The sequence below is a fragment of the Bombus impatiens genome, unplaced genomic scaffold (assembly GCF_000188095.3).
Source record: "Bombus impatiens unplaced genomic scaffold, BIMP_2.2 scf_0406, whole genome shotgun sequence".
In the NCBI taxonomy this organism is placed as follows: domain Eukaryota; kingdom Metazoa; phylum Arthropoda; class Insecta; order Hymenoptera; family Apidae; genus Bombus; species Bombus impatiens.
Window position 1 is genome coordinate 1,385,969 of NT_176825.1, and position 12,649 is coordinate 1,398,617.

The 12,649-nt window shown below is 38.5% G+C and overlaps 1 protein-coding gene across 5 annotated transcripts in view; it reads left to right on the forward strand.

The window, feature by feature from the left end:
- LOC100746223 (mastermind-like domain-containing protein 1) overlaps positions 1–12,649 on the forward strand; it is a 174,402-nt gene that overhangs the window by 154,614 nt on the left and 7,139 nt on the right. For 4 of the 5 annotated variants that reach the window (XM_003490148.4, XM_033321184.1, XM_012386667.3 and 1 more), the window contains one exon: positions 11,115–11,592. In XM_003490148.4, coding sequence (XP_003490196.1) covers positions 11,115–11,592 — 478 coding nt within the window. Of the gene's footprint in view, positions 1–11,114; positions 11,593–11,999; positions 12,447–12,649 lie in introns of those variants that run through there. The other variant, XM_012386669.3, reaches the window with a different exon arrangement.

Genomic DNA, 12,649 nt, shown 5'->3' on the forward strand with positions numbered 1-12,649 from the left:
TACAGACAACTAGAAGATATTACGTAAAAACTAATAATGCAAATAGCGAAGTAACCGACAAACACAGAGTAATATATACAAGTTATTGGAATTACGATAATTATAACCGAGACATTGCCCATAATTAGCCATAATCGAACTCGAAACGAATTACAAAATAAATTATTTAGCTTGATCGAGATATCCTTCTGATTCAACCCTTATCCTAGCCTAGTTAAAATTTTACGGGCCGAAAGGTTCATAGTCTCATTTGGAGGTTGATCTTAGACCAAGCGGTAAATTAAAATTAATCGATGAGATTTCGGTGGATTAAGCGCGAGCTGATAGGCCATCGTTTAAGCAATACCTAATCGACGAACAGTTTCCGCGGACTTAACGAAATACGTTGGCAACTACTTCGTTAACGCAAATCCTTTATCGTTGAACTGCTTAGAAGCGTCGCGCCGGAGCCGGTGGGCGCGTTAAAAGATAAAATTTGCATCGGCGCGTTGAAGAAGCATTGGAATAATGAATAGAAATGAAACATAAAACGTGGCGGCACAGAAGTTGCTCCGGTAACTTTTTCTTTGCATGGAATTATAAGTTTTAAGTACGATGTTTAAGTTTCATAAAACTGTTCAAAGATTTCGAGCTACTGTAAAAACTAAAATATTGGAACGCAACTTACGGGTTCTCCACTGTAATTCGAAGTTTCCGGTTATTTTCGATGGGCAGAATCTACTTAAACAAAACTTTTCGCAGTCATTTTTCCTTCTATCATTTTCGGCTTAAGCCTTAGCCGAAGGATCCTCGAATTTTTATGCTTCAGTCTTGCCCTCCTTTCGACAAACGGAACAGACGTTTCCTACGTTTAAAAAAAAGATGTTTTAAAAACGCGTATTGAATTTTGCGGGAAATTCATAGTGGCTTTATTATAAGCTTCTGTCAAATAATGAAATGTTCAAACAAGTTGGATACTAAAGAGGATTAAGGAGGAACATTCAAAATTCCTTAATAACACAAGCTTCCTTTCCTCAGTGAGACAATGTTGAACATTATATATTCATGAAGAGCAAGCAAGAAACTTTGAATCTTAGCTGAAATGTTCAACTCTATCTGTTTCATTCAGTGAATATAGTATAACCGCATTAGTATTTATCATGCCTTTCAGAAAACTTATTCGAAGGACAACCGAATCGAAAATTACCCAAAGAACGCAATACTAAGTATCCAGCGTGTCCTTTAAATTCATCAACGAGCCATTTATTGGATTAAAGTCGGAAAAACGAAAATTATGAGGATTATGTATCGTCTGAAACATGTCGGTAATTATTATAAAAATCGTGCTGGCGTGCACACGAATTCTGTTACGGTTATCGTATAATTTGAGCAGCGAAAAAGCGAAGCCATTAATGCAAGTATGGCGCGATGGTAAAAAGAACGATTTAACAAGATTAAAAAGAACCCTTAATTGCTTTTCATTGACATAAGTACAGGGGATAGTTGATTATTTTCTTATCCTTTCTGTCTAAGTCGGTAACGATGCAACGTTTGATTTTCTCAATAAGAGGAAAGAGATTTATCCTAAGATGTATAAGGCTTATATCGACAAAAAAGGGAAATTTTCACGGTTCGACCGCGATATAAACGACGAGAAAAAGTGTTTTCAAAAATACTCCATGTCGAGCAAACACGATCAAATCGAGATCGCGTTCCATTTTTATTTCCTTTTGAAAAAGTAATTCCCATTCCTCACATATGAACCCCGACGGAACCAGACGAAGATGTAGAAACACGAACAGAGAAAGAGCGAGAGAGTGCGCTAGACAGATAAAGAGGAAAATGGAACAGGAAGAAGAGAGGAGGAAGCCAGGGCAGAGGGATAACAGAGAGTGAGAGGGAGAGATGGAGAAAGACAGTATGAAAGGTAGGGAGAGACAGCGGGTGGCTCGATCGATCCAGAAACACCGTGTGTAAACTACCAAGCATAATCAAATTCCTTTTAGCTTCAATCCTGGCATACCAGTTGCAAAGTGGTACTGTTTTCATTCAGACTGAGTGAATCGAGCAAAAACGTATTTTCCTACATTAGAGGCAGTGACTTTCGCCGCGAAGTGGCCTTCACATTACGCGCGTTAATTACCGCCGCTAATTGCTGTAAATGTTTACCGCTAATTTTTCATTCTTGGTGCACGCACTTCCTTTATCCGTCGTACAAAAGTTTCCTCCCCATCTGTTCCACGATTTCGAGGGCCATTCTACTTTTGGATGGGACTAAAATGGCTGTGGTTAAGGTTATTGCGTACCTTTCCCCCATCATCCCAAAAAGAATTCTTCAGGTAGTAAATATTTTAGGAATCTGTTCAAACCGTCGGGAAACTCGCATACGATATTCTTTTGAAGTGAAATTTCTTTTTAATTTTTTAAGAATTTACAGGGAAACATAGAGAAAGGAATTGTTAAAAGATAGATGACCAATACACGATCAACTAGCCTAGTTTCAGTTAGTATTATTCGTGTCGATCTGTACATGACCCGATGAAATATAGATCGGAACTTTTGGGTCACCCTATATTTCCTGAAAGCGCGCCATTGCCCCATCTACTACCGCGTGCTCCAGGGTTTAATCTAACAATGATTTATGCTTCGCAGTGGCTCTCATACTTATTGATTTAAACCTGTCACAAGCGCTAAAATTAATCCTGTTCGTATTTTCCTGTCCGGCAAGTGTTACATATATTTTCTTCCTCTTTCTCTATCACCTTTTTTTTTATACTTTATCTCTTTTTTCTATTTACTACGTTCGGTGAGACGTTTCTTTTTTTTTCCTGTATCAAGCCCAGGATTTCACGTTCGTCTATCCTTCGACGATGTAAATCTTCCATAGCCATAAAACTCGAACGACGTCTCTTTGTTGGGCTCGGTAGCCGGTTCGCGGCGAAAGAAAAACGAAGAAACAATTCCAAAGCCCTGGCGGTGGTGAGGGAAGAATTTGATTTGGAAGCACGCTCGAAATCTAAACTTTTCACGGTGAGATTCGTGGCCGGATAACGACGTGACTTCCAAAGTAATGGCCTCCCGGTGCGGTTTACAAGCAAAGATTGAGCGTCACTAAAACCAACACGCTACATATTCCACTCTACGATTGTACTTCCCCACCACGTCGGGCTCTTCCTCCCTCTACCACCCTCGTCCATGAATGTATTATGTACGCTCGGCGAATATGTCAACTGCAGCATTGCGTATTTATACGGTGGCTCCCGGAATTTTTTCTTCTCGTTTGCTTCCGGCTTTTCGTCTTTAACGCTGTTTCACGATTACCGGCCTGAACGATGTAGCTCGATTGAACGCGTGTTCCATCCCTTGCCAAATCGATCTATTTTCCTCGATTTTGATTTTCTATAAGCTCGATAATCCACGATGTTGATTCCATTTGTTGACATCTCTGAAATTTTCCAAAACCAAAAGATCTGGATCGATGTTTCATCCAGCTATTTTACTTCCTGTTCTGCGGAATTCATCGATTTAACGAATAAGCATCTGAATTACCAGAGACGCGTAAAATACCGTATACGAATTATTCGTTGCGACGTTTATTCGTTTTTAGAATCATACAGATTTCCACTATCTGTTCGCGATGGCACACGATTTTCTTCTTCTGTATCTGGCGGCTGGTTGGTTCGATGTCGACCGAGGAATACTCTTCCTGACGTCTATTTTAATTTAAGTTACAAAAGACTACTTAAGAAGTTGAGTGAAAGACGAGAGATAAAGGAGGTGGCGGGCACAAGATGAGATTACCCAGATAGATAGAAAGTTTCGTAGCTACGATAATAATATCGCTAGCATGCTGCAGAGTATACAAGTCGTTTATTATGTTTAATGCGATAAATTTCGTTGGTAAATGGGCGAATCGGGGGAGGTCGATTTCGCGTTTACAACGAAAAAGAATTAAGGCTTGTCCTTGTCGTGTCGCGATATCCTTATTAAAACCGATGCGCGCGTTTCGATGTTCTCGAAATAAACAAATCGAACGACATATACATTATTGATCGTACAACGCGACCCTGTTAAAATTAATACGGCCGGTAAAACAATTTCGTGAGTTATTTATTATTTTTTGCTGGCGAATTAATCAAAATGCGCTGGACAACTGGCGCGCGCTCGCGGCGATGACTTTTCCTGTAAAATTTAATTGAATTCAGAGTTGCAAATAATTTATAAATGGTAATGCGAAATTTATGTCGACCATTCGCGCAATAATCGGATGATGGAGCAATATAAAAATAATTTAACGCTCGTTGTCCCGTATGTAACAGATTTTAATAAAAAAATTCAGATTTTTAATAAGCTTGGTGGAACAAGCGGCCGCTGCCATTGTTCTCCCGATTATGGTAAAAACAAACGAACGTAAAATCGAAGTGCAAGAGCTAAAGATTGAAGGGTTGGTTCGTAACAAAGACGACACTGTCCTATGTTTATCTTCCTGCAGGAACGCGAATACTCCAACATTTTTCATTTCAATCTTTTCGTACAAAATATTTGGAGAATATAATAAATAGAAAACGAATAAATAGGAACGATAAAACAACTTCGTATCTGATGCAACAGTGGTTTTTATTCGAGAAGGACGTTCTCAAAACCTAGAAAAATCTCTGAGGATAATTGGTAATCCACGAAAGATCGAATACGCCAAACAGCAAGAGATAACAAAGGAGAGATACAAGGAAGAAGGGGGTAAGGGATTACTCAAATTAGAAATTACTTTTCTTGATACACACAGCGAAAGTTCATTAACAATTCTTAGTATTCTCTGCCGAGCCACAAACATCATTTGGACCTTTGCCATAAAACATTCCCCGAGACGCTTTACCCTATCTTTTCGCTGGTTTAGCAGTTAACTGTGAACCCTTCTCATCCTGTCCCTTGATATTGGTTGTTAGCCTGCGCAAGAATTGACTTAATCCATCCACGCCACTCTTTAATGGCCGCTCAGAGATATGAAATCGTGAAACAAGACCGATTCTCTTCCGCTTGACAGATGTTGCCGGAATGTACGTATATAACGTCTCTGTTCACCGATATGAATGGATTTTTCATCGTGCCAATTTTTCCTTCTTACCATATCGCATAGAGTATAAAGGATAATGCACGATGGAATTGATCGCGCGAGCTTGATAAAATCTTAATCGAGTACATGCTTGTAACAATTACTCGAGTGTAAACACGCCATTCGAGCGAGCTGCGATGTCCAGCTATTATTCACGCGATATCAACGGCCATTGCGAATTGCGAAGGAAAAATTTACGAGAATAATGTGCTATTTACGATAAAACGCGTTATCGGATATTATTCTTTCTTCTTTAATTGATTTACAGCCGCATTAATCACCGCTAATGGATTATTAGCAGACTGAAGACATTTATGTAAATGTATAGTCGAAAGAGTGGAACCTGGCCAGAGATTTGTTTCATTTACTAAATATTATAACGAGCGGTACAAGTGCTTTGGATATTTTATATACTTTTGCATAATTAAATCTTCCATAAACGTAGCGTCTCACGGTTGAAATTATAAGGCGAGTTTCGTAACCCTTTAAATTTATTACAATCGCTTTGTTTCGACGATTTCGTCAGCTCTGATGTTTGATTAAAATTTGTTAAGCTATCTTTGATTAAAATGTTCGATTAAGATTACGAACGATATTATTACGGTATTATTTAATTCGTACGGGATAAAATTTCATCCATTGTAGCCATCTGCCAATGTGGGATTAGATGGCACACAATAATTTTTATATTACGTAGAAGATATTATACTTTGTGGGGTCGTTTAGTCTCCGAGAATTGATAGGTTATCGGTGTGTTTAGGGTGGCAGCGAATCCCCATAGCAACGTCGGAATACATTTCCACATGATTCCGTGCATACTGTCCATGTCATGAGTTTGGGGTTAAATCTGCGTCTGTATCTGTGCCAACATTGCACTACCTTCTGGCACATTGTTGCCCTTACACATGTGCGCTGGTTTCCCCTTGCTGCGCAACCCTCTCTCACCCTTTCGCCCTGTCTCTTTCTCTCCGTTGACCCCTTTAATCCCGCTATCGCCTTGTCTCTCCCTAACCCTCTCGCCCTACCTCTCTGGTTGACTCCCTGGCTCTCCCTCTTCTAGATACACATCTCGGATATGTGCAGTCAAGGGGAATACTCGGCTGCATAGAGAGAGTTTGTCTCATCTTCTAAATGTACAGACGACGGAAGTTAGCTAAATTTTAGAGGTGTAAAACGACTCGGTGCCGCTCTCGTTTCATAACAATCGTTTTATTCTCTCGCAAGGAACACATGACTCTTTCTATCTTTTAATTTTATCGTTTTCGCCTGATTAAAGTTTCTCTTTCTCTTTCGCTATTGTACAGAGTATTCTGCCAGTTGTGGTATGATCGACAGGGGGATAATTCTACGTGAAAAAACTAATCGAAGCTATAGAACAAAATTGTTTCGTGCGACGTTTTATTTTTGTGAAAGCCAACTTGTCTAAGTCCAGACTGGACAGGAGCAAATAATCGATAGAAGGTTATACAACGTATGGAAATAAGTTGAAAATATAGATTATAACTTTCTATTTTCTCGATGGCCTTAAACGGTACAGTTTTATTCCACGTTCTGACTAGACAAATTTTCAAATTCAGTTTCATTGGAAACGTTGCACCGTATGAAAAGATTGTGTTTTATATTTCTCCATGTGGAATCACCCCCTTGTCGATTGTACTATGATTGCCGGGTCGCTGTATATTTTCCTAGTTCCTTCGAGCAACCATATTTCTACGGGTAAACATGAAGGTGTAATAAAGAGTCGCGGAAAGGAAGTCACGGACGTTTGTTTCCCACCAGATATATTTTAATATTTCAAGATACTATAAACCTTAAAATGTAATTTCCTCTGGTAGTTGTTTCTTTGCGAAAAGTTTACGCCTCAAACAGTACGTTCGTAGCTCTGTTAAATTGAATTTTGCAAGTGCATACTTTGCCGGAGGGCTGTTTGAAATATGTGCGTTTCAATGTTCCGCCATAAGATTTATTGAAATATCCATTAAGCTATTAATAAAACGTAACTTTAATTGCCTCTGTGTTGGTGTTGGTTTCATTAAAAATTTTCAACGGACCCGGGAAATTTACTTATGCATACACGAGCAGCTTGCATCTAAATCGCTCGTCTTAACATAAAGCAGCTGTTTAGCTTAATTCGGGATAATTATTGATAATCAATGAGACAGAATCTCGATGATACGAGAAGATCCGTACACTGTACCGAAGCACGTATCTATTATGTACTTGCCTCTAAATCACTCGTTGTCTCAACGCTTAGGAAAAGCAACCGTTTAGCAGCTCAATTCAGGGCAGTTATCGATTTTTAACTAGACATGATCTCTCGGTAATGCGAGAAAATCCCATAAACGTAACACCAGAATACACTGTTAATTGCATTATACGCAAAGAAGATATTTTCATTAATGCGTAATTCTGCCCTACTTTTGATATAGCGTAGTACTAATTAAGTAAGTATAGCGCTAGTGTCGCGTCGCTAGTCATATAATTAATTTTATAGTCATTTCTATTCACAGCCCTCGTACCACGACTAATACGACGCTCTTTGATCGATGTTCTCCCCGCTATCCAAAATTTACAGTTGGCTAATTGCATTTCACGTAAGTGCTCGGCCTAGACGATTGAAAAGTAAGAGATTACCAATTTGGAGAAACTTCGTCCGGGGATGGAAGTTTAAAACTACATTTAAATATTTAAATAGAATCGAGTTGCGAGTTGAACTCCCGCCATCAGTTTCACTACCAGCTTTAACGTGATTACAAAGTTGCCGCAGTTTACTCGCTCTCTAGAAACAACGGCACCGAATGTAATACACGAATAATCAGACACGATTTCGTATCTGATAACAAACGGTTTTGTAGCCGTGGGCAAATGATGCAAAAACTATCGAGGGATTTAATTAAAACGATATCTTCGTGTTAACGAAATCAATAAGGGTGAAAGGGCAACGTGGGGCGAAAGGGAAGAAGAGGGAGGGAGAGAGAGAGAGAGAGAGGGAGAGAGCTATTGGCAATCCGAAAAGTCAATAGAACGTAGAGGAGAACCCTCTTAGGAAATCATGACAATAAATACACGAAGAGGCGAGTAGAACAAAGGAGAGAAAAAAGGCATTCATGTCGGAAGATTCTTCTTTGTGCTACGCGTGATACTTCTCGGTTACAACATTCTGTTCTATCGTTTCCCGCGTATCCCAGCGATTAAGACGAAAAGTTTGTTTTCAGAGTCGTGATTCAGGGGTGGAGAACACGAAAGAGAGCGACCAACCATACGGTTGGTATCGGAAGCACGAAGGAGACAGGGAAATGGAACGGCGTATTAAAGAGAAAAGAGCAAGATTTTCTTTGAGATTGACAATGAGAAGAAACGAGCGGCGATGAACGTGACCAAAAGAGGCAAATAAATCTGTTGCGAAGCGCATTAGTAGCATTGGGACTGACACGCCCTCGTCAATAGCCTCTTGTAATTATCAAAAAAATACGTCTTTTTTTCTGATACACTGCAGATTTTTATACGAATTAACTGGACCGTTGCTTGATGAAACATTTCACAAATTAGAAGTTAACGAAGACGCGTCAATTTTAGTTGCTTTCAGTCCTTTTACATGTAAATATGATATAGTTTATTTTTAATAAAGAAATGATACGTAAAAACACAGGGTACTTTTCGGTACATTGTTTCAATCAGCAAATTAATCTGGTGATTGTATATTAGAGGGAACGGAGAAAGCGAGCGAGTAGGTAAAGTAGCAAAGAAAAGATGGTACAAACAGGAGGGCAAATAAGTGACCAAGGGTGCGGGAGTAAAAAAGAAGGGAGGTAATGCTGAAAGCTGAAAGAAGAAGAGGTATAGAGATGGGAGAAGAAAAGATGGAGAGTAGGATATGAACGAGGGACGAGAGAAAGACGAGCAATAGGTAGGAGGGGAAAAAGATAAGCAGAGGAAAAGAGAAGTGGAGTGGCGAGAGTTGAAGCAGGGCACGGATGAGCACGGAGCTAAAAGATGAAAGTATAACCCAGGCTACAGTGACTTACAAACTAAATAGAACATCATATCGTAACATAGACGAACAAGTATATATTTAAATTCTGTTTCCAATTATAATTAGCCATATCTCTTTAAATATGGCTCCATAAAATATTGAGATTTCTTGACATAATTGACAACCAATTGCTTAATTTTTTTTTTTTTTTTTTGATATCTGAGAAATATATGCTCGTATTAAGCTTGTTTCTGAATATCGTTTCACTACACTAATAAAATTTCAAATCGGTGGTATACTAATAAGAAGTGTCTACAAGTGGTCGAATACTTTGGTGAGTCTGTATATGTTTTTTGAATAGTATAAAACGATATTGTCAAACTTAGCAGTGGTTCCATTGAAACATCCAGCATCTTACAGCTAACTCTGACTGGCAGTTGAAGTGCAAGGGGTTAAAACCCGGCCATTTTACTTGGCTCAAGGCTCTTTTCGCCGTGGGTTAACGGATTTACTCGCAGAGCCACCGGTTCAAGTGCATCTCACAATTGCCCCTCGTTGAATCTCAATTCTTTCCGGACGATTCGATTTGCCGCTAACGAATCTTCCAGTTATATAAGCTAATTGCGAAGGAGCGTCGTAGAGAACCGGGCGATGTTAATTAAATATAACATCATACTTCGCGTTGTTTGAATAAATACAGTTATTTCAGTCTTGGATAGTTGGAATTGTTTAACTCGTTATTAATTAAGTGGCTACGTTTTCAGTTCATTTTATTTTCTACGATTTGATTTCCCGCTCGTCTTATGTTCATTCAAAGGTCGAGGAACGATGAAAAAGAACAACATTAATACTTAGTCGCGCTGTACGTTTACTTTTCTTGTTTGATTTATAGGCGTCCAACGTCTCGGTAATAAATTTCACACCAATGTTTACCTTATGAGTCATTACTAGCATTGTTCGATCTTCGAGATACACGAAGAGCGCGTATGGCATTTATCATCTATCATGTTCTATCATGCAATTTCAGCCATCTTCGGATATTAAATTATTTACTGGAAAAGAACTTTTTTATTTCTATAACTTTATACTTTATTACTGTCATTTGCAATCTTCCTAACGTACGTACTTATACTTTAAGCTTTAATGGGTACCAATATCCTACAGTTGAATTAAATCCCACAAATCAGCAGATCCAAGAGTTAGTTGAAACTTTGTGAAAATAACGTCGCCGCTGGCATCAACGGACAATTAAATTATCGCCGAAGCAGAGTAGGTAACGATGCACTCGAGGTACAACATAAACCACGAGTTACGTTGGCTGGATTATGTGTATACATAACGAGCACATAGGTGTGTTAGCCGTACACGCGACAAGTAGATCTATGTACAGGACAGGTCAGATTATCGGGAAGTTTAAGTAGCGCAGGGACTTGACCGTGCCTCCACCTGTCGATGGAAGGTCGGTAAAATAATACTCTAGATAGGTCTCACTGGTAAAAGAGGTTCCTGCATCCTCAGACAATAGAAATCCCGAAAGTTTCCATGGAAATTGCCTAACTTGATTATCATCTTGTTTATCTCCCTTTTCTTGTTAGGTAATTTATTTTAATTCAACAAGTAATTTAATTTAATATAAAAACACTGTTTCAACATGCCCTGCAAGTTTTATCGCAAAGAAAAGTTGCATGATGAAACACATGGAGAACTTTTCGTCCTACTTTTAGAAGATATAGTAATACACAAAAGTTTCGAGGAAATACATATTTATAGAGTCTATAAAAGCAAGTTTGAGGAGAAGATTTAATAACGGAAAAGGGGTCACTTAAATGATAAGTTAGTGACGTAACACGGATAATAGCTCGTACTCGCTAAAGATCTTGTGATTACGTTTATCTATAATAAACGCCCTTGAATCACGCTTTAAAAATATAATTTATCGATTTCTATAAATTATTCTACTCTTTTTTTTTATATTTTTCTATTTTGTACCTACTAAATTACTAATTATTAAACAATTATTACTATAAAAGGAAAATATTTGTCTGATTGCAGGACGAAGTGCTGACGATATCGGAAAAGGTGGTCGTGCGGGTTCACGATCTCGTCACCTGGTTATCGCCTACGTTGGAATGGTCGTGGGGACGCGAGGTGTCTTATCCACCGACCCCGACGTCATCTCCGGCGAACAGTCCGCTAAGGTATGAAATACCACAACCTCAGGTGCTCACCGATCCTGGCATCGATTTCTCGGACGTCGATAAGCAACAGAAGGAATACGAAAGCAATCACAACACAAGGAAATCGGATTGTATTTCTCAAACGAAAGTGGTCGTGCTCTCGTACCCCAGGTACTGTCGATATCGAGCACTGTTGCGTAGGCTCGAAGGTGCCGAACCGTCTTGGCTTTGCTCGTCCATAGCAGCTGCACTAGGTGGATTCACCGCCACACCAGGTACGAGGGTACTCTTCTGCAGAGATACCTTCGACTATCCGGACCTTGAAACTCATGAGCTCCTCTGCAATCACCTAGGTACGCGCTCAATTGTTAACCTATTAACCCACTACTATTATCTGACTTTATTTACCTATTTATCGAATATTTTTCTATTTAATTCTATAATTTACCAATTACCTATTTTAGCTACTTTATTTATGTATCTTACTATTAATATTTAACCACTTAAGTATCAAAATAAAGTTATTTTCTAATCCAATTAACAGGACAACTAGAGCTTATTTTTTTTTTAAGAAGTTAATGTACTGAACATAATTCGTTAATCTTTAACTAAATCGACAAATACTGTCCGCTAAGTAAAAATTTTATTCAGTACCCTGTTTATTAAACATCAGATACCATGCTGTTCTTACGTGGTAATTAATAATTATTCATAATCATAACATAATTAATAATCATTGCGTAAAGTAGATACATATTAATTTCGGCAATTTTGGGTATCATTTACCGACCGAGGTTAGCTGCACGTAGTCACAGCAGACGATTGCATAGACTAGCTAAAGACTAGAGAAGTATTTAAAAAACAACAGAACGTGTCGAGTAAAGCTAGCGGGAAGAACGTTATTGTGAGGTTCCATCGTGCACGACGTGTTACTTTATTGGAAAGATACTTTGTAACCATAACAGCGAAGGTCATAATCCGGATTAATACATTCAGTAGAACAAACATCCATCTACAAATATCAATCGAACTGTTCTGCTAGGATTTCTAGAAATTTTACCAGTGAAGGTGACAACAGTGATGGTGTGACTTTGTATATTGTGCACATTGATTGTTTCGTTTATTTAATTTTGACGCCGTTATAGACAGACAATGACTATTTTAATGAAGATTAAAAAAAATAAAATTGTGTATTTTCGAGTTGCTGGTGAGTAAAATTATCGTGGTTCATACAAAAGACATAAGGAATGACTTTCTGGACAGAGTTTGTATTGAAATGTGATACGTACAAGTGAAATGGGTACAGAAACTTATAAAGAAACGATAACAATATCATATACTGATCTATGTGCAAGTGTCCAGTGTAAGATGCGTACAGTGCTAAATTAAGTTCGAAAACTAATAAATGTA